This window comes from Fundulus heteroclitus, chromosome 19 (genome assembly GCF_011125445.2).
Source record: "Fundulus heteroclitus isolate FHET01 chromosome 19, MU-UCD_Fhet_4.1, whole genome shotgun sequence".
NCBI classification, from domain to species: Eukaryota; Metazoa; Chordata; class Actinopteri; order Cyprinodontiformes; family Fundulidae; genus Fundulus; species Fundulus heteroclitus.
The window spans coordinates 22701580-22729165 of NC_046379.1; the positions used below are offsets into that span (position 1 = coordinate 22701580).

The window sequence follows — 27586 nt, forward strand, 5'->3', positions numbered from 1 at the left end:
GCTTCCATGTTTGCAGTCTGTGGCACTTTTGCCAGGATAAAATATCAAATGCTGCACTCTGTTTTGCTAACCCTGGGAACTCTCATGTGATTGGCTCAGAAACCAGGAAGCAAACACGGTCTACTCTCTGAACCAAAGTAGTTCCGGAACGTACCTCTACGTTTAAAAGGAGAAAAACTTTGTTGATGGAGAGGACTGAATGTTTATAGGGAATGTTTCTTCCATCCCCGGTGACAAATGAGAATGATTTAGGTTGATATTAGAGTAAATATGTTACTTGTTGATGTGTCTGACTGTGTTCAAATAACATTCAGGGTGTCTAGAAAATCTATGTTTATCGATGTGAAAATGTGAAAAGTCCAAGGAGTGATGCTAGTAAAACAGATTGAGACTGAACAGAGAGTCCCTATCACATAAGTAGTTTTTGTTGTAAGCATGCAAATCTAAATCAGTGTCAAACAGCGTCTCAAATGTCTCTCCGCTTTATACGCAGACCAGCAGCTGCAAAAGATCTTGTGGTTATTAACTTGTTCAGTAAGTGGGTGCAGCGGCGTGTGTCACACCATTTACAAACCACTTCTCCTCAGTATCTCTGACCTTTTGAGGAATCCTTGAGAGGTTTCAGCAAAGGGGAAGCCACGGCTATGAGGACCCAAAAAGGCTTGGATCTCAAGGTTATAGTCTCAGCCCTCTCCAAATGACTCCCGCGCAACTCCTTTACTACCCAGATAATGATTCATTACAGTTGCAAAGCTCCACATGCGAGTTTAACAACATATTATTCCTGTAAAGTCTGAGCTGCAAGCCTTTCCAATAAACAAACATGTTCTGTAATTAGGCTAGGTTGGAACAGTTTTGTATTCTTACTTGGTGGTCTTACAATTCCTAATTTTTAACCAAAGGTAATACCCCGTGCGACCCACTTGACAAAATATTTGTTTTTGCTCTCCTGGATGAAATATTTATGCATACTTTAAATACTATTTTCAAAGTCATCTAGTGGAGATGGAAAGTTTCTCTCTCTTCAAACCTGGACTTAAGTCGTTGGGCATATTATAATGCTACAAGCGATCAAGTGTGAGAACTTGAAGCCTCAAGTGCACAGAAATAGCTGCTTTTTGAAGCAGGAGGGGACATCTTCAGGAGTCTCATTTATAAAGCTTCCTTATACACAAAATGAGACCTGAAACTTGTGTACGTCACTTTCCATGCTAAGGTTGGGAATATATATTAAAAAAAACTTGACGGGAAAATGTGCGGTCCCCATGACAACTCTGACCCAGGCCTACGCTCCTTTTGGTGACGCAGATGGTAAAGTGGTGAATTGCAGCCAGAGTGCCTGATTCCTCTCAGACGCTCAGTTGCACTTAATATTACACTTTAATCATAGATTGACTTCATCAAAGGGATTTGAAGCCGCCGTGCTATTCAGGCTTGCGCTGGTGACACATAACTACACATAGACACCCTACAAATAAATGAAATAATGCCTATAAGCCGTCTAAAATCTGAAATAAAAAGCCTGCGCAACATTTCATCTGGCTTTTCTACCATCCCATCACTCTCCCTGATGATCACCAGGGTGAGACTAACGGATAAACTGTGACAAGGTGTGGGGCAATTACTTTAATTGCTTTAAACAGTCAAATATACTCTTGCGTAATGCTGTGCAGTGGGTGCATTGGCACTGCTGGAAGACCTGGAAATGGAGAACTGAAGGAAATGCAGTTTCAGTGATCAAAGGTTTTCTGACCAATTGTGATGACAGGCCAATAGGCCACTTTAGACTCCAAACATTGAATTCTGCTATAACCTACAGGGGACAATGGCTACAACCACCCAGTTTATGGGTCCAAACAGAGCGCAGAGAAGGCGCACGCACAGCCAAGCATCCGCATCCCGTCAGCTTCCTAAATAACTTTTTGCAGTTTATTTTGTTCTTTTTTCTTTTCTTTTCTTTTTCCATTTTTGGGGGGAGGTCTATCTATTATCTAGGGGGGAATCTCTTATTCATCCTGGTCTCAATCCCTCCTCAGATTGTCAATCTGAACGCACAGTCTCTGAGGAGTTTCAACATGGAGCACGGTGTGAGGCTGTCATCCGGCTTTTAAAACTGTGATCAATTTAGATTTTTAACAAGTTATTTTAATGTGGGCAACATACACATGTGCTTTTACACATTTAATAAACTCTTCTCTGTGATGTTTTTCCCAAGGTTTCTTAGTTGTATTTCTCCGTGGTGGCCATTTCACAATGATAAAAAAACGATCAACTGACCCATTGTAACTAACATTAACATTCATGAGGTGCTTTGCACTGACCATTTATGGTTGAATCTGGGCATGTAGAGAGCAGAACCTCAGGTGGAACCACGCAACCAAACGTTCAGGTACAGCTGTGATCAGAGGTGGGACCAAGTCACTGCTTTGCAAGTCCCAGGTAAGTCTCAAGCCATTATCCTCAAGTCCCAACTCAGATTTCAAGTCAAAACAGGTATTTCTCAAGTCAAGTCCCAAGTCTTGAATTTCTAATTTCACGTTGTTTCAAGTCTTTAACAATGTTGAGATACATGATAAATGTAAATAATACAGCATATGTTCTTAATTTAAAATTTATCTCAAAACGTAATGAAACCAGTGCAACTGACCTTACAAAACAGTAAAATTAAACTTCCCTTCAAGAATAGTCCTCCTTTGAACCATATTTTTCTAGAATATTCTGCAAAAAATGCAACAGCAGATCTTCATATTCAGACCCAAATGAAATTACTCTTGGGAGCATCTTTTTCCTTAGCTTCTTTTCTTTTCATTTAAAAAAAAAATCTGTTTAATTTGATAGGCTGTGCTGCAGCTCACGCACACATATGTACAAAGTGGGGAAAGAGAGAGTCGGTCTGCCTTTGTTGATACTGATTGAGTGAAATTAATTAATGTTGCTCACTTTTTAAATGATACATGCCTTAAGCTTTATATTTTGGATAAAATATCAAGTCATTTCAAGCAAACAGGTTCAAGACCAATTCAAGTCTCAAGTCATGGTGTTAAAGTCCAAGTGAAGTGATAAGTCTCTGACCACTTTTTCAAGTCAAGTCTAAAGTCATAAAATCAGTCACTCAAGTCTGACTTAAGTCCAAGTCATGTGACTTGAGTCCCTACCTCTGGGTTTGATCTATAAAGGGAAATTATGTGCTGGTGTGTGCACATTGTTTTCTAAATCTGAATATTTTTTAACGTATGCTATTGTCTTTTTCTTGCCATGCATACACTTTTAGTATGGATTCCAGGCAAAGTTTTATAAATTACTCTGTCCACATCTACAGTACTATTTAAAGAAATCTCTGTTCAGCGAAAATCCCAGTTCAGTTTGCTGTATTTTATATTCTGAATGAGTGCAAATCAAATATATTCCAGATTAATTGAAGACAAGTAAGGTGCTCCAGTGGTGCGGGGGGGTGGCCCATGTACAGAGGTTTCAGCCCTTTACGCAGCTGACCTAGGGTTGACTCTGGCCTGCGACCCTTTGCTGAATATCTCCCCCTCTCCCAGCTTCCCTTTCCTGTCAGCCTATTTTCAATAAAAAAGGGTCACCAGTGCCCCAAAAATTAATATTATAGAAACTCAAGTAAAAGTCCCTATTTTTAAGGCTGACAGTGTTTTCTGAGTTGGATACCAACATTAGAGTAATTTAGTAGTACGTCCAGTTTTTCTTGCAATGTCCAATCTTCACGGACTGGGCATCAGCAAAAGCAACGGAAACTAATTTTCCCCCAGTGGAAAGAATTCCCACGCTTGTTGTTGCGTCTCTGCATTTAGGGCCAGTGGGGCCTGGCCCCACCAGATGTCGCTGTGGAGCTCCATTTTCACAAATAATCAGTGGGACATGAGCCTTCTTTATAGAACAACATTGTGAAAATTGATATTGGGGTCGGCCCACCAATGCTTGTGAAATAATGAACAACTGAAACTGCAGTCCGCATGCCCAATAACACGCTCTCAGTAGACAGTCGTGGGGCACAAATCATGTGGCCCCAAGCTCGGATCGTCCAATCAAAATACTTGAATTGCACACGTTACATTACATCTAGGCAAGGCAAATTTATTTGTATAGCACATTTCAGTACAAGGACAATGCAAAGTGCTTTACATGAAACACTGGAAAATAAAAAAAAGAATAAACGCAAGTAAAAAAAAAACAGTTGGAATAAAATGTAAGAAAATTAAAACAAAATAAAACATAGCTAAATGGAAACTAAAAGCAAATATTAATCTAGTGTCGGTTGTCCTTGGTAGCTCATCGAAGGATTGATGTGAATATTTTCTGTTCAGCCCTGCGACAGACTGGCAACCTGTCCAGGGTGTACCCCGCCTCTCGCCCACTGAATGCTTGAGATAGGCACCAGCAACCCCTGCGATCCCAACAGGGATAAGCATGGAAAAAATGGATGGATGGATAGATTTTCTGTTCAATAAATGAACAATATGAGTGAGCCTTTATTTATATAAATAAATTACATTTAGCTTATATAAAATGGAATTTCTTGTATGTTGTCTATATGCTAACGTATCTGTTTAATTTAACATTGATCAAAGTCAGGTTGTGTGCATCACAAAAGAAAAGAAAAAAAGTTGTTGCTGCTAATAGGTGTTGAGTTTTTGTGCCCCACTTAACTTAATATGCCAGAGAGACACCACTGCACACTTGTGTCGCCCCCTGACAGCATGACACCCTGAGCTGTGAGCCATAGTGCCTTTTTAAAATCCTGCCATTCTGCTAAGAATGTTGCAGTTTGACGTTGTAAAGAAAGTCGTCCACGTTGACAAAAGTATTTTTCTAGCGAGCTGACTATTTTTTATATATATAAAAAAGTTCGGGGCACATTTGCAGTTGATTTCCCTTCAATCAAATCTTCACCTTAACAAAATCCCCCACCGCGCGTTTCGAATCGGTAGAGAGTAAAGCCACGGCGGCCCAAAATGCAATATCCTGAGCAGCTCCTGCGCACACAAGAGGGGGCCTGACTCTTGGAGAAATTTGATCCTGCGCTCGGCCCTTTAAAGGGAAATGGGATGAGTCTGAATGGAGCTATGAGTGAGTTTCACCGGAGGGTTCAAAAGAAAGCGAAGGGCAGCAGCAGCGGCGGCGGTATCGAAGAGCTTGTATGAAAACTTTCAGTAAATGAGATGAATGAGAGGAGAGGAGGGGAAGACGGGCAGAATGGAGGGCAGGTTATGAGGCGAGCTGCGACGAATCACTGAAGACGAGACCCGAGAGGAGACGGATAGACAACAAAGTCACAAGGTAAAGCCGACGTGAACGCTTCTGTTGTCAAACGAGGGGCGAGTGAGCCCCCCGACTGTCATATGCCCGCTGCTCCCACCGCACTGCACGGGGAGGATAGTAGCCTCCGGAGGCTCCTCAGGACAAAAGACGCCAGCGAGTGCAGCTGGGTATTTTGAGAGATGTCTGGCTGAACTTTTTTTTTTTTTCCCTTCTTCTTTTTTTTGCTGACCGGCAGTTTATGGTCGCTGCTGCTATAACGGAACTATAGCAGAGCGCACACCTGTTGCTTGGGGCCTTTTTCGTGCAGAAATTGACGCAATGTGCCCTTCGAAGTAGCTATAAAAATAAATAAAGCTACTCTAAACTAGTGTGTGACTGTAAATAAGCACCAGAGTTGGCATAAAGATTTGACCTTTTTAAAGCAATCTCTGACAGAATAGGATATATGTAGAAACAGTTCCAGATTTAAAGCTACAGCAGGACCTTTCTGTAAAATTAATCAAACTGGAATTGCGTATAGTTTTCCACCTATAGAGCAACATGCAAAGCTCAGTTATTCGGTTTATTATTTTGAAGTTATCCTGCCCATAAAAGTAAAGCTTTCCCCATGCACATGCGTTGTGACATCACACAAGGCATAATGGTGTGTGTAAATTGTCTCGGAAATTGGGCTTTTGAGTTAAATGTGTGTGTAGTAAGAAAGGTTGGAATGCTAGCATGCTTTTCTTGTGTTTTTCTGTTTTGTTTTGTTTTTTTGTATGTGCTACCATTAACAACACAAGATGGTAAAGGCGGTAGAGCAAAAAGCCGATAAAAATGTAATTCTCTTCATTTTGTTTATTCAAGTCTGAAAATAACAAGCTCAAAAGGAGAGGTTGTACAGTACCATTTGTGCCACCGGTTTCATTGTGCAGCTTTTCAAGTGCGAAAAGAACGCAACATAAACTTAGGCTGCCTCCAAAAAGTTATAATTAGTAAGGACACTTTAGCCAAAGCTTAAGTGCGTCAGCGGTTGCCATGATAAGTAAGGAAGGAGGTACGAAAAGCAGCCTGTATGCTTCCTATCCTAGCTCTTTTAGCACCGGGACCTTGTGATGACCCTTACTCTATCTATCTATCTATCTATCTATCTATCTATCTATCTATCTATCTATCTCTCTCTCTCTCTCTCTCTCTCTCTCTCTCTCTCTCTCTTCTATCTATCTATCTATATATATATATATATATATATATATATATATATATATATATATATATATATATATATATATATATATATATATATATATATATGTATTTATCTGTGTGTGTGTGTATTGCATATACATGTGTCTGAAGGATGTAGGCCCGAATTTGACTTGCAACCATGTGCGTTAATGTTGCGTAATGACGTCTATCAGTCAAAGGCTGTCCGAAATCGGCACATCAGTCCGAAGCTCCTTTTCCACCCATCATAGCACTCACTGTTCCCCCCATGAAAGGTCTAGGAGCAGGAGCTAGGAGCTATAATTAGAAAATATTGGATGCAACCTTTAGGCACCCACTAAATTTGACCCTTCATAGTAAAGCGGACCTATTGCCTGCATTTTTTTTGTGTGACAAATTCCTACATTTCTCACACTTTCTGCCTGTGGGACGAAGGAGTAGTAGTATGTTGGATTAGCTAGTTGAGCCCCTAGAGACGTTTTTCTTTTTCCCACCAGGCACCCACTGCACACCTGCCGTCCTTGCAAGTGCCTGCTTGGAGCAGACTTCTTGCCTCTGAGCAGTTTGTAGTGTGACTCCGTGCACGCAGTCGGAAAAATTGCGCTCTGTGCATACATTTCTATGCGGAGTCCGCACAGAGGCCGCCTTGAGTGTGCACCGAAGTCCGCGGACGTGAAGCCTTAAATGATCAGAATCCATCTTCTTCATCATTTTACTGCTGTTTGGCAAATCGGCTCACAGATGCGTTACCGTCACCTACTGGACTGTTTAATGCCAGATTAAGCCAAAATTATATAAAGGCCTGCATTTTTTTTCAGTCCGTAGTTCTAGGTCAGAATTTTTACATGTTGACGGCTAGAGGCTGTGATCATTGAAAACTGAGATCAATCATTCCTTTCGGACAATACTCATCTCATGTCATGTATAATTTAGACCTATACCTTGATTGATATACCTTTGATTCCTAAATGAGGAATTATTAAGCGTTCAACTGATCAGAGGGGTTTTAATTATGCCCATTGGTTTGGATTCCTCTTGTTTTTCTATTTTATTTGCATCCCTTTACTCAAAATAAAAAATAAAATAGTAAGAATTTGATTTTTCTCCATAGATGTTTAGTGGAGTCTATGTAGCTGAAGTGAAACATTTGAATGCCTCATGTGATGTCATCGACTTAAATGCAAACAATGAAAATTTGCCATTCTTTTCTCCTCAGTACGTTGCAAAAAATCCCTTTTTTGTTTTGTAAAAATCCTGCAGTGGGAATCCATACTCCATGAACCTACTGTGTTTTCATTTTCTGTGCATATTTGTTATTAAAAGAACTTTACCAATGGATGGTCTCTTTAATGGATAAAGTTATAATTTACGCTAACTTTTCCCCCAGAAGAAATCGTCCTGCCTCCATGGCCTTCAGGGTTAGATGGAAAGCCACGCTCTGAGTGTGGGTGTAGAGGAGAGAGGAGCAGGAGAGCTTGCAGAGGTAGATGTTTACACCTCAGAGCAGAGGAATTTTCAGGGCCCTGTGTTTAAGTCGGAGACTGATAATGAGTGTGGTCAGTTTTGTCAAGGTCTGTCATTAACCTGAGCTAGAAGAGAGAGGAGCAGGTTTGCTCGCATGGCGGTGGCTGGAGGAGGAGAGGATGTGGAGCGAAGAGGGGAGGGGAGAGGAGGGGAGGGTGGGAAAGGCGCTGCAGGAGGAGAGGAAAGGAGTGCAGGGATGGAAGAGAAGAGGCGATGCAGAGGAAATAGCAGGAGCGATAAGAAAGTAACTACAGGGAGGATGAAGATGAGTGGCTTTTCTAACTGAAAAAAAGCAGGTATTGTGTTCTTAGTACACTTTAACTTTTAATTTTAACTGGACTTATCCATTTGTAGCCACTGCCCTAAGGCTATTTTGCACAGATTGTGTCAAAAGGTTAGGAAATAAGGGCGCGCAGCACTGGAAATATCCTTGCGCTTTACTTCTGAGTACAAGCTACAGCTCTAAAATGCAACAAATTTCAACAAAAGCCTAAGACCAACTCAGTCAGATGGTAAAAAAAAACCCAAAACAAAACACAACAGGACACAATGATATAAGAGGCAGCGTATAAAGCACCCATACTCAGATCTGCTCCGATCATTTGTCTGTGTCACCTTACGTACACGCAGGCATCTGCCACGCTGACACAAACCTGCAGCGCCTGAACCCAGACCCGCGCTGCGCCTGACGGGGCTAGTGTTTTTTTTTATTTTTTTGTTTTTTTTTAAACATATGAGAGCCAAGTGGGACCGTAACAGAAGAGACAGCAGTGGTGGAGATTGAAAATGTCTGGTGGGAATGATATCACTGAACCACCTAATCACTTACATCACCACAGCTGCATGCTCAGCAGTGTATGCCTCCATGTGTGTGTGTGTGTGTGTGGGTGAGTGCTTATGCACACGTGTCTGTTTCCAATCTGTTTCTCTATGTCTGTGTGTGTGTGTGTGTGTGTGTGTGTGTGTGTGTGTGTGTCTGTGCTCCAGTGAGAAGAGAAGAGTTACGAGTGGCTTTGGAGTGTGTGTTTGAAAATCTGGTGATCAAGAATGGGAGAACTTGCTTTCTTGAGACTTGTTGCGCGCGTGCTCCCTTTGTTTCTCATCTAGCTGCACACCACAATAAGCACGGACGTAATGCCAGAGAGAAAAATAACTGACTCTTCCATAGAGATTATTCTAAATTCATTTGAGATGGTGTTAAATGATAATAATTATAATTTTTTTTTTTAAAGAAATAGCATCCTGGCTGAATATCCTATCTTACTCGAAGGAATAATATGTCAGTGGAAAGCAGAAGACTGTTGTAGCAATCATTGAGAGATTCCTGCTGGGATCACTGTGGCGGCATTTCCAAATGCTCAGTCTGCTTTTCCCATTGTTTGCTCTGGCTGTGGCTGCCCCCCAAGCTCTTGCAACCAGTTTAAAGTAGAGAAGCTCTCAAGGTTGCCAAGCTGTTCAGGATGGAGATGGACTCAAAGACAAAGCCATCATCTCCTCTTTTGACTCAAACATAATCAAAGATGAATCTACCATGAAAGGATGTAAAAATGTTGTCCTTTCTTCCTTTACGTTTCAATATGTTCAGCGCAGAACCATGCCAGAATATCAAACCGGCAGCCTCTCAACAATCCCTATTTATGGCTGTCTCATTCATGATTTACCGTTGTAGTGACGTTTACTTCACTATGAGGTAAGTTCCACTGGCTCGCAAAGCATCAATACCCTTTAAGCTTTGCACATGTTTTCATGTTACAACCTTAAACTTCTTTTATATTTAATTTGGACAATATGGAATAGACCAGATCAAACTAGTTCATGTCTGTGACGCAAAGGGGAAGCGATGTCCGCTTTTCAAAATGTTTTAGAAATGGAAACCTGGATGGTGTGCATTTGTATTCAGCTCCCTTTGCACTGTTACCCAGAAATAAAATCCAGCGCTGTTATGTTTCAAAAGTCCACATGTCTGTAATTTAATCTCACCGTAAATTCAGCTCCTTATTTTACAATAGACAAAGTGTGGATTCAGATCCTCTTTGCTCAGATCCATCTTTTTAAAATCTAGTGCAACCAAAAGCATCTAAAACTCAGCTAATTAGACAACATAGTCCACCTTTGTGTAGTTCAATATCTACGTTAATGGGACCAAAATGTAACTTTTTGGCCGAGTAGCGAAATGTGTGGTGAAAATCAAGACTACCAACTACCTAAGCACACACCTTTACCACAGTGAGGCTGTGTTTGAAAATCTGGTGATCAAGAATGGGAGAACTTGCTTTCTTGAGACTTGATGATGGCAGCATTATGCTGTGGGAATGTTTTCTCTACCAGGGACATGGAAGCTGGTCTGAGTTAAGGGGAAAGCACCTGGAGCTACCGGGAAATACTGAAAGAAAATCTGTTCAGGGTTGCTGCAGACTTAGGGCAGAGGTTCACCTTCTTTACATCAAAGCAAAATGTGTTAGAATGGCCTAGTCAAAGTCTGGTCCCAGATTCAGTTTCAATTATGTAGCAAGACTGAAATTTTGATGTTCATAGATAATCTCTGTCCAATGTGACTCAACCTGAGCTATTTTACAAAAGAGGAATGGACAAAAATTTTAGTCTCTACATGTTGTAAAGCTGGAAGAGACCCCCCCCCTACCCCCCAAGAAAAAAAGACTTGCAGCTGTTGTTACAGTAAAAGATGGTTCTGCAAAGTTCCAACTCGTAGGGGGATTTTTTTATATGCAAAGGTATGGTGACAACCATGAATTGTCTTTCTTCCACTTCGCAGTCATGCAGTACTTTGTGTTGGTGTATCACATCAAACCCTCATGAAAGATGTTAATGTTTTTGTTTGGAACTTTTTTTGCAGGACACTAGTACAATCTTATGCTCCTTCTGTGATCCTAGAGCCTCACAGCTTTACACTTTGTTGAAGTAATGAAGGATCTGCCTGAGAGAGAATTAGCATGGCGGTGCAAATGGCTTGTTTACGTCTGTTTCTGCTTCTGATCCATGCTCTCCCCGCAGTTTGACCAAAACAGGGCTTCAGGCTGGCTTTTTCCCACCTCTTCCACTCGACTGTGTTCAGGGTACAGACCTCTGTCCTTAAGAGAGAGAGACAGGGAGTGATGTTGGTAGTGGACCTTGACTGCCCGGCCTGAGCTCAGCGGTTGCCTGGCGAAACCTCTGCAGGCCTGACTTCTGTAATTTGTCTGCCAGGCCTGTATTTATGAGCATGCTAATTGTAGGGAGCGACGAGGTGCACTTATGGCTGCTGGACTTTGAACGTCCGCTGTCTGGCTGTGCTCTGATTCCCTCTAAAGCTGGGCCTACCAAACGTTTTCTTCTTCACTTCATGTTTTTTTTTTTTTTTTTTTGACAGCTCACCGTCAAACATCTTCACCCTACTTCAAGATCACTCTGTAAGGCTTTCATCGTTCTTTTTTTTTTTTTTTTTTTTTTTTTGAATGAGCATGCAAACTGGTCAACAGTTAGGCAGGCTTTGGTTAAAAAAAAAAATGACTTGAATGCACCACTTTCCCCGCTTTTGGCTCTCTGCCCATTCATTGTCGCACATTCTTGCCTCTTTTCTCCGCTGAGGCAAGCTGACGGCTCCAAGCTCTAGCCGTGATGGGACTGTCATGCAGAAAGGCACTATTGTGCAGAGCAGGATCCTGTTTCGCTCCTGCCTTGTAATTAAGAAGGGATTGCATGGACTGGGAGTTGTGGCTGGGGAGGGGGCAGGGGATTGGGTTAGTAGGTAATTGGGCTAAAAAAGCCGAGCTCTGACCTGCTTTGTGGTGGGCAGGCAGGCCTGGGAACTCCAGCCTCCCCCACTCACAGAGCCTCCCTGCTGAGGTTTTGTTCAGTGTGTGTGGGCATGCGGAGAAAGGTTGCAAGAAAAGGAGAGGGGGGGGGGGTGCGATCTGTGGCAAACAGTTACTGTGCACCCGACAAGTATGCATATGCATGCTTTATTTCAGTTACACGTGTCTCTGACACAGAAAGTTACAGGAAGCTTTCATTAAAGTCATGTCACTTCCAACTCATCATTAGGGGTTGCTTTGCTCACGCTTCCTCCGTGAATCATGGGAAATGCGGTCAGCAGCGAGGGCTTTAGATGTTTAATCACTTTATTTTCGTCTTGTGCCGTAAATGAAAACAGGCGCTGGACTGAACACGGACATACCATTGCAGGACTAGCTGTGCCTAATGTTCAGAACTATATGTGAGTTGCAGCCATTCTTCACGGGCTCCTCAAACAAAAGCCTCTTTTTCATTCCAGCCCGAGTCCAAAGGCGGAGGCCTGAAACCCTCGCCATGGCTGACGTGTTGGAGAGCAGCGGAGCCGGAGGTGTAGGAGCGGCCAGCGTGGACTGGCAGAAACGCTGCGTCGCTCTGGAGATGCAGCTGCTGAGGTTCCGCCTGCAGGCAGGGAAAATCCGAGAGCTGCTGGCAGAAAAGGTGAGACGGTGAGAAAAGGCTGCACGCCGAACTGGCTCAGTCCGATTCCTCAACTTAGCACAGCAGGGAGCCATAATTTAAGGAGTTGGAAAGAAATATTCATTGGAGAGATTCATCAGTCAGAGATGTTATGGCCAATTTCAGATCCCTGATTATGTGTTTCAGTTGATTTCTTTTTCTTTTTTTTTACTAACCATGAATAACAAGAAAAAACTCATCTCCGTTCTGCAAAATAACTGTATGAACTATAAAATGTTAACCGTTCACTGCAAAATCCTCCACATCATGAGATGGGTTCATCTGTACAAATTAAAAGAATTATATATTTTTTATATAAATAACACATCTCCTTTTAATCTTTAACAAAACAGATGATATTTGTATCACTTTTTTTCCTTATGTTTCATATCACAAAATAATGTTTGATCCATTCAAAATAGCAGTGTTTAGCAGATTTATTGGTATCTGTAAGGTTGTTAAGCCATTCATGGATTTATTGCAGTTTTGTAGGGACCTTTCTGTTGTGAGCCATTATTATTCCTTTCAGTTTTCACAAAAGGCAACATTAGAGAGAGAAATTCCTCTGTTACACAGCAGTTAAAACAGGATTTCACAATTATTTCAAAACAGACAGCATGACTTTTGAAACAGTTTTAGGATCTTCAAGCAACTAGTTTAGGCAATGTCTCTTTAAAGGAACAATAAGTAAGATGTATATTGTAAAATTTAACAAAATAATTCTGATTTGTCACCCAAGATGGAAATAACATTCCCTATAAACAGTGGGTCCTCTCGATCAACAATCTCTTAGTCAAGTTTTTCTCCTTTCAAACCTAGAGTTACGGAGCGGAAATACTTTGGCGCAATGTGTAGCCATGTTTACTTCCTGGTTCCTGAGCCAATCATATGAGAGTTCCCAAAACAGAGGCAGCCTGCAAACATGGAAGCCAGTAAAAAAATAAAATAAAAAAAAAAACTAACAAAAGTGTTTGCCAACTTACTGCAGGTGAATCATCCATATTCACTCATCTTAAATTTTACTGAGCCACGTCCTCTTCTCTCTTGACTTGGCAGCCTTCGCCACACTCGCTGAAGGGGAGGAGAAGGGGAGCAATCTGTTTTGTGTGTTATACCAATGTCTACCACTAGGTGTCATTGTTACTCATTGCTCCTTTAAATCTAAAAGTGGTACCTCAAAACTCAAACCCCTCCAGGTTGAAGGATGTTACACTTCATCTCGTTCGGCCATTTTTGTTGTATGCTGGTGGGGGCGGGGGGGTATCCACTTGTAGCTTCAGTATCCTTCAGCTTGGACTACAAAATCAGTCAGACATTGATGACCTTGTTTAGCAGTTCCGCAGTAAATACTATGATTTAATTGTTCAAGAAAATTTAATAGAAAGCAGAAAAAAACTAAAGGGCTTGAGAAGTATGACCCAAAATGTATATAAAGGTATCTACACTGCACCTGGACAGACTGCATTCAAATTTTCTGCATTTCTAATTTAATTGAACTTTATTGATCTCACAATGGAGAAATTCACTTGTGCATCTTAACCCATCCCTTTGGGAAGCAGTGGGGGGTTAAGGGTCTTGGTCAGGGACCCAGAATGGCAGCTTGTGGGAGTTGAACTCAGAACCTCTGGGACTGAAGCTCTGTGCTCTAACCACTAGGCCACCACTCCACACGGAGAGTGCTTGATATGTCCCCTTTAAATCAATGAATATGTGTATTTTGGATCTGTCTAACTTAATGGAGTGCAATTAGTTTAGCACTTTTTTCAGTTGCTAATACATAATGGTTTGTGTTTTTACATACTTGAGGTTAGATTTATTAATTGTACAGCTTGGTAAAGATCATGTCATTTACACATTTAAACCCTAGACCTGAAAGAGAGTATACTTTCCAGTGCATGTACTTGTTGGATAGAAATTATTAAATAGTTACTGCAGTAATTCAAACTTACAGAACATAAAAAAGGCCAAATCCTGCTTCTTGGTGCCTGTCCAATCTATTATTGTTTCGTTCAAATGGCTTTCACATTGAATCCTAATGGTTGCATTTCAATACTGACTGACTGTAAATACAATTTTTTATTTTTTATTTTTTTTACCGTACACCTTCAGGTTCAAATAAGTCCCCAGTTAAAAGTTGTTCCTCATCAGCGGAGATTTTCTGGAGAATGTGTGAATAGTCTTAACTGCATTTGAGTGCCACACATCTGCTTCTCATTGGCAGATTTTCTTTGTGGAAAAGCTCTAGGCTCTGTTTACAGTTTGTGATGAATGGAGGGTGATCTGATGCTATATTTACATATTTAGCATTATGCGCATGAGGGAACAAATAGAGCACGTGGATGTGTTTGAACTCCAGGTGCTGATGACTGTTTATTTGTGTGAGTAAATACACGAGATTACCCATTGCATTTGGTAAACACTTGGTCCAGTCATCGTGTATCATCAGGGGTAGGTTAAACTTTCAGCCTAAGGGTATGTTCAAGCTCTTCCGTTCTGGTAATTTCACTTTAAAGTTGAGGAAAAAGCAACCGACCAAATGCTTGTAAAGTTTTAGCCATGAAAATGACTCTCCTGACCATTTGGAAAGCAATCATCAGGATATGAATTTGTAATCATCAAAAGATTTGAAGGAATAAAATAGTCATGTCTTTGGCTTTTCCACTGTTTTTTGATCAGGCCAGGTTGCCCTTTGTCACAGAGGTTCAAGGCAAGGCACTTTTTTTTGTATAGCACATTTCAGTACAAAGCCAGTGTAAGGACTTTGGAACTGGGGTGATGTGCTCTACTTTCTTAGTCTGGATCAGCTTCAGCTGTCTGATTGACTTTTTTTTTTTTGGCAGACCTGTGAAAACACAGATGCAGATTTTGTTTTTATTCAATTGAAGAAGCGCTTGAATGGGTTCATAGTCATTGTGATATGGTGATGTAGAGCTGTGTGTCGTCTGCGTAGTTGTGGTGACTGATGTTGTTGTTTTATGATCTGAGCTAGAGGGAGCATGTAGATATTGAATAGGAGGGGAACCAGGATGGACCCTTGGGGAACCCCACATGTGATTTTTTGTCATTTCTGATGTAAAATTACCTACTGACACAAAAAAAGTCCCTGTCCTTTAAGTAGTATTTAAACCAGTGGAATGCTGTACCAGAAAGGACAACCCAGTTTTCCAGGCGTTTTAATAGAACGGAGTGATCGACAGTGTCAAATGCTGCATTTATATGGATGTCATTAAACACCTTGACAAGGGTGGTCTCTGTACTATGGTGAGGACGGAAACCAGACTGGAAAACATTAAAGCAGCTGGCCATTGTTAAAAAAGGTGTTTAATTGTTGAAAAACAGCTTTTTCAATACTCTTACTGATAAAGGGAGGTTTGAGATGGGGGCGGTAGTTCTGCAGTAGTAGTTTGTCCAAACTGTTCTTTTTCAACAGTGGTTCACCCTCTGTGTCATCTCCAGAGTAGAGCTGAGTGCTTCATTCAGCCAGTCAGCAGGATGTTTACAGTCCAAACATAACCCTGTGGCTGATAAGAGGAGGACGACTCCATGCTGTGTCCTCTGTCAAGTCCTGTAAGTCTGTCAGTTCTCCTGTAAGAACCCATGCTGTACAGAAGCGCGCTTGTAAAGTAAAAAAGAAAAAAACAGCTGTATCTTTGGCCTTGTGTCATCACTAAAATATTCATAGAGGCGTATACTCACGGTCTAAAGTTTTTTTTTCCTAACCTGGCAACCTCCATCAGCTACCTACTGATTAATGTTGCTACTTGTTCCCCTTAGATGGGGATGGGGATGAGTGTCTAGTTTGAGAACCTGAAGGTCTTATCTTTGCTTTATACAGATTGTTTTGTTTCCAACTAATTTTAGAATGGATAATAAAAACAGATCATTTTATAAAAAGATAAAAGTAAAGTCCCCTTTCTTTATCGAGAAGTGTCGATAAAGAAACACACTGATTATTAAATGGAGTAGTATTTTTGTTACTCAATACTATCTAATTTGAACATTTTCTGTTTCTCCTTACTGTAGTAAATTACATACATTACTTTTGTAATGACGAGCAGTCACGAAGAATGTTTACAGTTGAGGCCATCATTACTAGTTTCTTTTTTTTTTGTAGCGGTGGGATGGGAGACTACTATGCTGTCATCTTATTGCTGTTTGGAAAGACTGTTTCATGCTCCTCATCTCGTCTCTCGCCAAGTTAGGAGTGTTTTATGCATTGACCCACTTAGGAATGGAAAAACATGAGTGAAAAAAGTGGCCACGGTTGCCTGTGACATAGCGTTTATCTCAAGCAGCTGACATAGTCAGAGAAATGAGAGGGAAAGGAATAAGCCCCATTTGGCTTGTGTGGACTTTAACAAGTCCTAATTTGAAAGGGCTGCACAATAAATATCACTGTTATTAGTTGTTTTTTTGGTTGTTTTTGCCTAAACATGCTTCTGTAGGATTTTGGATCTTCCCATAACTACATTTTTAACACTTTGCTAAGAAAACTATTTTGACCTTTCAGTCTCCTTCCCTCAATAACAACTTCGACACCATAGAGTGCTGTTACATTACATACGGTTGTAATTTTGTTTATGGAGGATCTAACTGCAGAGAGGATGCCGGTAGGTCAGAATTGTTGCAGAAGGAAAATCAAAAAAAACTTTGTAAATCCTAGAGTTCAGCAAGAAAATATATCTGAGACAAAAAGGAAAGCAATGGTAACTATGAAAAACACAGGAAAGAATAAAGAATCACACAACTGAACACAAATGCGTACTAGAAATATTAAACTTGAGTATTCGCTAGATATGCCATGTGACGCACGTAAAACTAACACAGGAACTAATATGTCTAAATGAGTAAAACTAAAGGCGACAACACACATTGGAAAGAGAATCCATGAAATACTTAAACGGGACATATCGTGCTGTTTTGAGGTGTATCTGAGAGCAACTTGTTTTAGTGCGGTCTCTTTAAATCTAAAGGAGGAACTTCTCACCCCGCCCCCCTGCTTGCCACAGAGCGACATAGAATAGCTTCTGCTCCAGTCTTTCTGCCACATGTATCAAATTCATAGGTTGAAGCCTTTAAAGACTGTTTCCACTAACTCACATCTCCGTCAGATGCAACGCAGCCTAAAGCGGCTGGCCTTTTTTAACTAATTGAGCTTAAAAGCAATTAGATGAATCTCTTCCCCTAGCCTCAGATGGTTTGAGGATCCTGACAGTCTTGGTTAGCCGTTGGTATTAGTCAAGAATAAATTATGCTGAAATCACAAGGTTTACTGCGGTGTGTACGGACACTTTTTTTTGACTGAGCTTCTTTTACTGGTTCAAAAATCCAAAATTCTTTTGTAGTCTGTGTAGCTGTTTTGTAGGATGTTTTAAATGTTTTAGGATGTGGTTGGATGTGGTGCTCTACCAAGATCTACTTAAAGAACCGGACTCATGCCTAACTGAAAGCATGACTAACTGTGGCCTATGTCTATTTTCTCAATTGCCTTCGATGGTTTTGTATTGTGAACCATCTCTGTTTTTACACAGGCAATGACCGCTTTAACTTTCAGAGCTTTAGATTCAAAAACAGAGAGAGTAGTCAAAGTTTTAGCGAGAGGAATATTTCTGTTTTGGTATGTTTTAACAGCAAACAGATCAGTTCACAAAGGTCAGATTCAGCAGCATCTCATCAACCTTAGCCTGACTCTGGAGAAGGTTGCAGTGTTGTGGAAGACATTCCACCCTTTTCAGCTATACTCACCCAATAGTCCTCAATGATTGTAGATCTGTTGATTCGTAATCCCTTATCAATAAGGTCCAAGATAGACTCCTGACTGATGGTTAGCAAATAAGCAACTATCAGGGTTCCCTGCAGTTTGCTTTATCTTTATGGAGTTGGAGTTACACCAACTCCAACAAACTCACTGTAATCTGGAGAAAGTAGGGAGAACTGTAAGGATCATGTTTTTTTTTCATTTCTCCTGTGCATTTAACACAATTTATCCTGATTTGCCTTGTCAGAAATCCCAGAAGACAGAGGTAGAGGCCTCAACAATGGTTGTTAGCTGACAAACAGACCACAGTTTGTGAGGCTGAAGGGTTGTGTGTCTAACCAGGTGGTCAGCAGCACAGGCACACCAAAGGGGACTGAGCTCTCACAATTACTGTTCACTCAACACACCTCAGCACTGTGACCTGCAGAAACACTCAAAAAACAAACAAAAAAAGCACTTTGATGTCGCTGTAGTCCTTGGGTGTCTTAGAGATAGACAAGAAGCTGAGCATTGAGAGCTGGTGCATCACTTTTTGTGTCATGGTGTGGAAACAATCACCTTGAATGTCAACAAGACAAAGGATATTCTAGATTTCAGGTAACTATTTCCATCATGGGAGAAGTGGAGGTGTTGGAGGAGTATTACTGCATTGGTGTTGACCTGGATAACAGGCTGGACTGAAGATGTAACACTCAACACAGTTTACAAGAAGGGACAGAGTGGACTGTACTTCTTGAGGAAGTTTATGTCTTTAGTGTTTGCAGTTAGATGCTGTAGATCTCCACAAGTCTGTCGTGGACAGTCAAATATTTGACTGCTACCCCAACATTTATTGGGGTAGCAGCATCTGAGCAAGTGATTAAAAAAGCTCAACCAGCTAATAAAGAACTCTGAATCTGAATCTGGGACTCCTGTAGAATGTCCGGATATCATTGCGTAAAGAGGGCTTTTCATAAAAGGAAGAACGTTAAAAACAACCCTGAACATCCTCTTCACCAAAACTGTCATACAGCACCAGTCAAAATGGTGAAATGGTAAATGGCTTGTACTTGTACAGCACTTGAACTAGTTTGACGACCCTAAAGTGCTTTACACTTCAGTCAGTCAGTCACCCATTCACACACATTCCCACCCTGATGGTGGTGAGCTATGTTAGTAGCCACAGCTGCCCTGGGGCAGACTGACAGAGGCCAGGCTGCCATAGATCGGTGACACAAAACAAAACAAAAACATGATTAAAATAATAGAAATGTTAACCCCACTAATGGACACACTTGTTTGAACATGTTTGTGCAAAAACAACGAGCACCATTTACAACTAATTTATGCAAAAGCCGTGAGTAACTGACCCATGTGTAACTAGCCATATCTTGTCATAAATACAGCTTCCTCTGCCTTGTTTCTCTCTGATTTTTATCATGTATGGCTGTATTACCATAGAAGTGGACTATTTCATAACAGAGGAGTAGAGAGAGAAAAGGCCGGCATTATAAGGTGATATGTGGTGACTATAATGCAGGCTTAGGTTAGTATTTATACAAATGTATTTATACAAATATGTCCCACACCATCCAAAGGGCAGAAATGTTTTTTGGAGCAAAAAAATTAATAAATACAAATTTGTGAACTTTCCAATCTTCAACAGAGGACTTTTTAGGGTATTATATGAACTGTAATGTTGTAACGGTTGGTGCTGGCGAACCCGAAATGCAGCCGGACACAGAGTTACGAAAAAAAAGGTGTTTAATGTAAAAAGGCAAAAAACAAACCAGGAGATGCAGATGTATTGTATTGAGTCCAAGCTGGTGGAGCACGGAGACAGACAGAACAAACACGGTGGACAGGAAGTGAGATGCAATGAGATGACATGACGATCTGGCCTAAATGAGTGAGTGAGGCAGGTATATAAAGGCAAGTGAACAGGTGAGCTGAGTGGGAACTTAATTAGGGAAAACAGGTGGGAATGGTCTGAGCAGATGACTGAACTGACTGGGGAATAAACAGGGAGGTGACAGGGGCTGGCTGACTACTGAATGATGAACAGAGTAAATAGAGCAAAGTGCAAGACAGAACCAAAACAAAAACCAAACTGTGACAAACTAAAAGTGAGACAGAAACGTAAATCGTGATAAACAGAAAAAGTCCTCATAAGCCCAAAACCAAACTGAAACAGAACCATAACTGTGATAAATGTGACTTTAAGATGTTTGAATTGCTGTAGCCTATTTTCTGTGGAGGAAATATACTAATCAATCTTCCCATAATATTGGTAGACAGTCCTATATGAAATCATTCTTATTGGTTAGACCAACTTCCATTATCCGACATCTAAGCAGGATGTGGCTTGCAAAGTTTTTGCCCTTTTCCCACATGGACTTCTCTCATCTCCTTCCAACTTTTAAATTCACATCATGTGTGCGCTTTTCTAAAGATGTTTAGATCTCAAATGCAAGATGCATTCAGTTTGCTTCTTTCCGTCTGAAGCTTGGCGAAGCCTTTTACTCTTAACGACTTTAAGGTGGGGAGTCATCCGAGCAATAATTGACGCTCTTCACCCCAGATCCTCCCTGGCGAGTGTTAAGCTGGCCGAGAAGTGTTTGTGTGGAAGCGGAGGCCTTTTGCGGAGGTGATGAGGAGGAAGCAGGACGGATGAAGACAGCAGAAGTGGAATTCACACGCATCTCTCAAACAGAGAGATCCATTAGCATGTTTGTTCTCCTTTAAACTGGGTCACTGAACTCACCAAGGCAGGCCGTCTAAGCTTTCAGGGGAGTGTGTGTGTGTGTGTGTGTGTGTGTGTGTGTGTGTGTGTGTGTGTGTGTGTGTGTGTGTGTGTGTGAAGGTACTTAGAGATGTGTATACTGTCACGATGGACAGCGTTTGCCTTAAAAAGCACAAAAAAATGGTGCAAGCTGGTGAACACACATACAAACTGCTCTTTAACTACCCCTACAGGGTGAAATATATTGTTCCACATAAAACACTGGTAAAGGGAAATATTTTTATCTCAGCTTTGCTTTATTGGGTGTTCTCATGTAATGCTAGTTAAGTGTTCTCGGGTGTATTGCTGAGACTTTTGTGTTTGTTTTTAATGCAGTGCTGCCTGACGTCCTGAAGATGAGTCAGTTTGTTTCTGGCCTGTTACTGTTTGAACTAATTAGTTTAGTTGCTAGATGTTCCCACCAGGTGTTGTTAGATCACAGAATTTCCAGCCATTAGTTGTTGTTGTTTTTTTCAAACTAGTAGCCTGCATCCATTTCTTCAAAGGTGTGGTCAGCATCAACATTCCTTATGCTTTTATACTTTTTTTCCTATACTATGTTTTAGTGTTGTAATAATTTCGCCCTTGGACATGACAAAATGTTCAAGCTCCTTGTAGCGTCTCAGTCAGAGCTTACTTGGGATCAGCGTCTGCCGCTCAGGGAGAGAAAGTTCAGCTGTTAAAGTATGTTTTGACATTTCTTTCTTCTATTCTAGATGCAGGAGTTGGAGCAGCGGGTATCAGAAGCTGACCAGAGGGCCGAGAAAGCTGAGAAACAGGTATTAGATGAACTTATGTGACTTATTTTGACCACAGAAAACAAATGAATATTATTATGTTATACGTGATTATATATTACAGCAGCAATCATTTTTGGCGTCTGAACCTATTAGTGCCAACATTGTCAATTAGTTTCAGGGCATAACAATTTTATTTAGTAAGTGGTGTAGATTTCTTGAACAAAGTATACAAATACTCAGTGGTGATTTTTTTTTTTTCTGTACCCCATTTTAAAAAAAGATGACTGAAAACCCAAAAACAACCTAAATCGAACATAAAAACGTTTTTGCAAAATTGGGTAAGTTATTTAGAATTTTTATTTTGAACTTCCTTCAACCTTTTTCTAACACAATATTTTAAAATGTGCCTAAAATCAACAACTGATGGAAACACGTCCGACAACTCTTGTATAACACGGTCTGGGTGAATACTTGATTTGCTGTAGGGTGTCCTTTATAAAGTTTTCTATCACGCCTATAAAAAAAGTTGCTGTCAAATAGCCTGATTGTCCTAAATTATTGCACTGGCACAAATGTTAGCTGGTAAAGGCAAGACAGTTGACACTGGTTACCTTGGCAATGCGTCACAACTAGAGATATTAAATAGTTAACTCACCTGCTTCTTGTGAAAATATTACGATTTTAATGAAAAAAAACATTAAAGTATTAATAACTGATTTAATATTTCTTACCTTTGTAAGTGACCATGGTATAAGCGGGATAATGCCCTTCGATGGTGTCCATTATCAGAAATGTACAGACTTAGCGGAAACAACTGTCTGACACCAAGGGTTGTCCATTAACCAATTTATTAATCAATGTTCTTTGATCTAGAGCTTTAAAGCCTAAGTAAAGAATCTGAGTTGTTCTCCTTTAGCCCACAGTCAGACAGAATTTCTGATTTTATAAATTGTGGAGAATGCACTATAAAATCACAATTTTCTTGTAAATCAAAAAACAGAGAATAATGAATCCAGCTGAGCATGCCATATTTTCCTATTTGGACTTGAGGATTAATTAAAAAAAAACTATAATAATTTTTTTTTTACTGCAATATGTTATTTTAATCCAACTTTTGGGCCATTTGGCCATACCTGAAAGCTGGATCACTGCAAAATCTTTTTGAGCAAAATGTAATACTAAGAAATAAATCACCACCGTTTTTTGAGCGCTAGTCGAAGTTCGCCGAGGGCTGCTGTGAACCGTTGTGCTGAATAATCATCCTTAAATGGTCTCGAGTTTAATCTGTGCATGCACTTATCTCAGAAAACCGATTCCATGTGGGAATCAGCTGCAAAGGGGAGCGGTCTGAAGAGAAGAGTGTTGGATCTGTAATCGTGCTGCATTTCTGCCAAATCTATTACCAACATTTCATTTAGTCAAAAGGAAAATCTGCAGAGTTAAAAAAATTTTCAGAAGGGGAAAACGGGCTTGGAAGGTCTGAGGCTTCCCTATTTCTTTTTCAGTAACTCTCCTGGTCCTCCATATCCCAGCAACCCCGACGTCGAATTCAACATTGAGTTAAACACGCAATGTTTTGTGCACTTCTAATTTATTTTATGAAGAAATCCTGAACATTGGATCTTTGAAGTCAAACGCAGAGAGCAGTTTGTGGATCAGAAACCTCATTCATTTCACATGAGCTCGCTTTCTTCTGCACTCGTGCTGTCGGCTTTAATCGTCAATTTTCCATCATTTCTGCCTGTTCCAGGTGTTCACTGTAGATAGTAATTTAATGGCACCCTATCTTTGAAAACCTAAAATCACCTTAGGGCTTTGTAAAGCTTTTTTGAGCCAAGCTGGCGTATGGCCTGTTCATCTTCTTCTTCTTCGCCTTTTCAACAGCCTGTTGAAAGGAATCACACTGACATGAGTTGCAATTATTCTGATTTGAACTTTGCATTTCAGATCCAGGTCATGGAAGAGAAGATGAAGTCAGCAAACGTGCAAACCGGCGAACCGGAGAACTTGCTGTACAAAAAGTATCAAGACCTGACGAGTCAGCTTCAAGAGAAGGATGCTGTAATCAAGAGATTAGAGATCCAGCTGGAACAGCAGGTACGGGCGGAAGCTTCAGATAAAGAACAGAAACGTCTGTTTATGCCTAAAGTGTACGTTAAATCCCACAAAGCCTATTTTCTGTATTACAGATGTTAGTCAGAGCCCAAGAGGCAAAAATCATCGAAGAGAAGGCTGCCAAGATTAAAGACTGGGTGACCTTTAAGCTCAGAGAGGTAAGATCAGACGCGCTCAGATGAATCCACGGAGGAAATGGATGCATCTTGTTTGGATAGAACCAGCTACTTCGCCTCACCTTTTATGGTACAAACGTATGCTTCTGCTCGCTGACAGATGGAGCTGGAGAACCAGCAGCTGAAACTTGCAAATGTGAAGCAGACGGAGCAGATTCTGCTGCTGCAAGACAAACTACAATGTGAGTCCTCCTGAAGATGCTAAAAACAAGCTGGGATCAAATGTCACATGTTATTTAAGACAGGTTTATCTATTTTTCTGCATTAACATCACTATATTTAAAGAAAAAAAAAATTGACAAAAAATATCTTGACGATTGCAATTTAGAATTGTATTTTTTCTATGTGGCTATTTAAAATTGAGGTCAGAAAAATAGGTAAATTCAGCACTCATACAATTTTACTAATGCACCATGCTGTCACAGCTACAGGATGCCCCTTGGTTTTGTCTTTCTGAAATAAGCAAATTCCTGAAAAAAGACTAAAACCACCATTCAGCATACTAGATGAACTTTAATTTATTAACAGGCTAAATGTTCCTCCGTGATGATGCTTTGCCTATCTATTTTACTTTTTCTTTTAATTCTTCAGTGCTAAAACATTTGAGTTGGTTCGGATTTCCCGTCTTATAAACCTTCACCTTTAAATTCTTATTGTTCAGCCTGACTGCAGGCACAAACTTGGGTCAAAAACGTTCTGCACTAGGAAATCAACTCTGTAAAATAAGATAAACTTTGTATTTGTAATTTGTGTATCTGTATAGAAAAATCTGTGTGTTTGTAGAAACAGTTTGGCATTTTCTTATTCAGTTTGTGCAGTTTATGAACATCTGATTATAGATGCAAAACAGAAATCCACGTCTGGATGTGCCGCTTGAGCTACAAGTGGAAATGTTTGGCACAATCTTAACACCTCAAACCGATTAAGGTTATTTTGTTGCATTTACAGTCGGAGTTCTTTTTCTGGGTTTCGTCTCCTTGCTAACTTCCTTGGCTGCATATTTTACATTTGTTTAGAGTAGATTCAGGATAGGAATTAAAGAGGACGAAAGCATCTAAAAACCATGGTATTCAGAATATTTCACTGCAGGTAGTTTTCATAGCAAATGGGATTTACACACACATAACCAATAGTATTTAATTCCTACAGCACAAGCATCCTGTGACATTAAGACTGCAGAAACCCACAGAAAACTGAGTTTAATCACCCAGCTCGGCCTCGTTGCTTTGAAAACACAGGTGCAAATTTAACAGTGAAGGTTTCTCTTACTGATTGCACATAAAATGCTTTAAGATGTTTCACTGAAACAAATCTTTAAATAGGTGTTATTTTAGAAATAACGGTGTTATTTTGGAAAACCAATACCTTTGATCTGTTCCCTTTTCCATTCTGCAGCATGCATGCTGGGACACCAAGATGAATTGCCCTACTCTAAAAGCAGCCTTTCACCACCACAATTCTGTTGCTGACTTTAGTCAATCTAAAGGTGGCAAATTTGTGTTTCCAGATTGAGCTTTAGAGTTTAAACCCACGTGTTAATGGTTACAGAAGTCTGACGGAGTACCGGTCAGTGGTGACTGGAGATTATTTACCAGGTTTCATACATTACTTTTCCAAAAATGAGCTCAATGTTCATTACCTGCAATGAGACGGTATGTCCAGCAGGATTTTTTAGATGAACTTTGTTGTTTCAGAACTTTGTTCTGAAATAAAAAAACTCAATTAGATTTAGGTCTAAGCCATTCTAACATACAAATCTGCATTATTATAAGACGTTTAATGTTTAGTTCTGGCTCTTTGTATGCAGGAAGGTGAACAGGCGCCCCAGTCTTTTCTAGCCTCCACCACCAGTGTTTACAGTAGCATAGTGTATTCATTTCCCATCACACATTGGGGCTTGCATGTCAGTCTCTAGATGGGCAAAGCTGGTAGAGATATACCCCTAAGATCTACAGCTGACATTGCACCCAGAATTGTTAGCTTGGCAGTCAAACACTTCTTCTGGACTCTAAATGCAGCACGACAATGTCCATTTTTGATCGGGTACCTTAGCGTATTTTTGCATTTCATCTCTAATCAAACTGCACAAAACTGTGACCAAACTGCACAATACTGCATCACCAATGTAGATTTTTCTACAGCGGCGTAAACCTCACATTTCCATGGACTTAATTTCCCTCAATCATAAAGCTGATAAAATATATTTGGCCCATATTTGTTCCCGTGCCTGTGCCCCTTTCCCCAGATTGTCCAAGACTTTAAAAAAAAACTTGGACGTTTAGAAAAATGTGTTTGTAGGCTCTCTTAAAAATGACATTTTCACTATCAGTGGCGTTTTCATTTCGTCCTACTGTCCGTGATGTTCTGCTTCATGTGCCTTGAGGTGCACACTCCTCAGGAGGTTTTCTCCTGATCAGCATGTTCTGCAGCAGGCCTCAAACCTTCCAGACAATAACAGCACGTGGCTAACTAACACTTTGGTCCACTGTCGGTGCCAGTTCCCAGCCTGTATTTGGACACATGGTGTTTAAACAGCTGCAAAAGGTGCTTCTTATGATGAATGGCTGCGTGGAGAGTCTGCTGAACTATGCAATCTCTACATCTGTACGAAGCTCGGTTAACATACCTATAGTTAGGGAGAGCAGTGAAGCAATCTCTTCGTCTCTGTACCACGGCTGTCCCTTAATCCTCCTCTTGTCTGTGTTTACGCTGACGGGCCATCCATTGTGCCGTCAGACTGGTGTTAACTGGTGGGATGTCATTCAGAGGACAACAATTTTCTTTCTTAGTTAAAGTGATTTTAAACAAAGACATATACAGAGTTGCTCGATTACCTTCCTGGAGCTCTGATTCAGGGCTTCTGTGCTGCTTTTGGGTTTATTTTACAGCTCTCTTAGAGAAACCTGCCTCCTCTGGGTCTCCTGCTACCTCTCCTGTTTTAGATGCCCACCTGGTGCCCTCCAGTCCGCTGTTTCCTCCCAGCTGCCCCGGCACGCCACCCGCCCAGGACGACAGCTGGAGACAGACCGCTCTGCGCGGGGCCACCTCTAATGTCAAGAGCGTGCCAACAGGTGGACTGCCTTTAATTTGTGCCATTTTACTATGTTCTGAAAATGCTGGCTGCTAAATTCAAAAGCTGCTATTTTACAAAACATATTTTTTTTACACATTACACCACAATAGCGTGTTTACAATTATTTGTATTTTTGACATTATTTATTTTTTGTATTGTGTATTTAATGATTCAAATTTGAATGATAACAAGGATAAGTGTAAGATGAATACCCTGCTCTGCAAAACTATCTATACCCTTAGAGGTTTTCCCCATTTCGTCATGTTATCACCACAAACTTCAATTAATTCTATTGGATGTATGAACTCAGGGAGGCTGAATATTTTAGGAAAAAAAATTCTCCTACTTCTCAATCATGTGTTACTTAATGTTGGATTTGTCACATAACATTCTAATGAAATACACTGGCGTTTAAGCTGTATAAATACATTTGCAAGGTATTTTATAATCTGCTCCTTTTATGTATATTTTCAGTTTACTGCAGGT

General features: G+C 40.5%; 1 protein-coding gene across 2 annotated transcripts in view; it reads left to right on the forward strand.

Moving 5' to 3' along the window:
• The first annotated feature begins 5145 nt into the window (after positions 1 to 5145).
• plekhh1 (pleckstrin homology domain containing, family H (with MyTH4 domain) member 1) overlaps positions 5146 to 27586 on the forward strand; it is a 47954-nt gene continuing 25513 nt past the window's right edge. The window contains exons 1-7 of one of the 2 annotated variants that reach the window (XM_036150642.1): positions 5146 to 5298; positions 12281 to 12459; positions 21713 to 21775; positions 23684 to 23833; positions 23926 to 24009; positions 24128 to 24209; positions 26916 to 27098. In XM_036150642.1, the coding sequence (XP_036006535.1) occupies positions 12316 to 12459; positions 21713 to 21775; positions 23684 to 23833; positions 23926 to 24009; positions 24128 to 24209; positions 26916 to 27098 (706 nt within the window). In that variant the 5' untranslated portion in view covers positions 5146 to 5298; positions 12281 to 12315. The remainder of the gene's footprint in view (positions 5299 to 12280; positions 12460 to 21712; positions 21776 to 23683; positions 23834 to 23925; positions 24010 to 24127; positions 24210 to 26915; positions 27099 to 27586) is intronic. The other variant, XM_036150643.1, reaches the window with a different exon arrangement.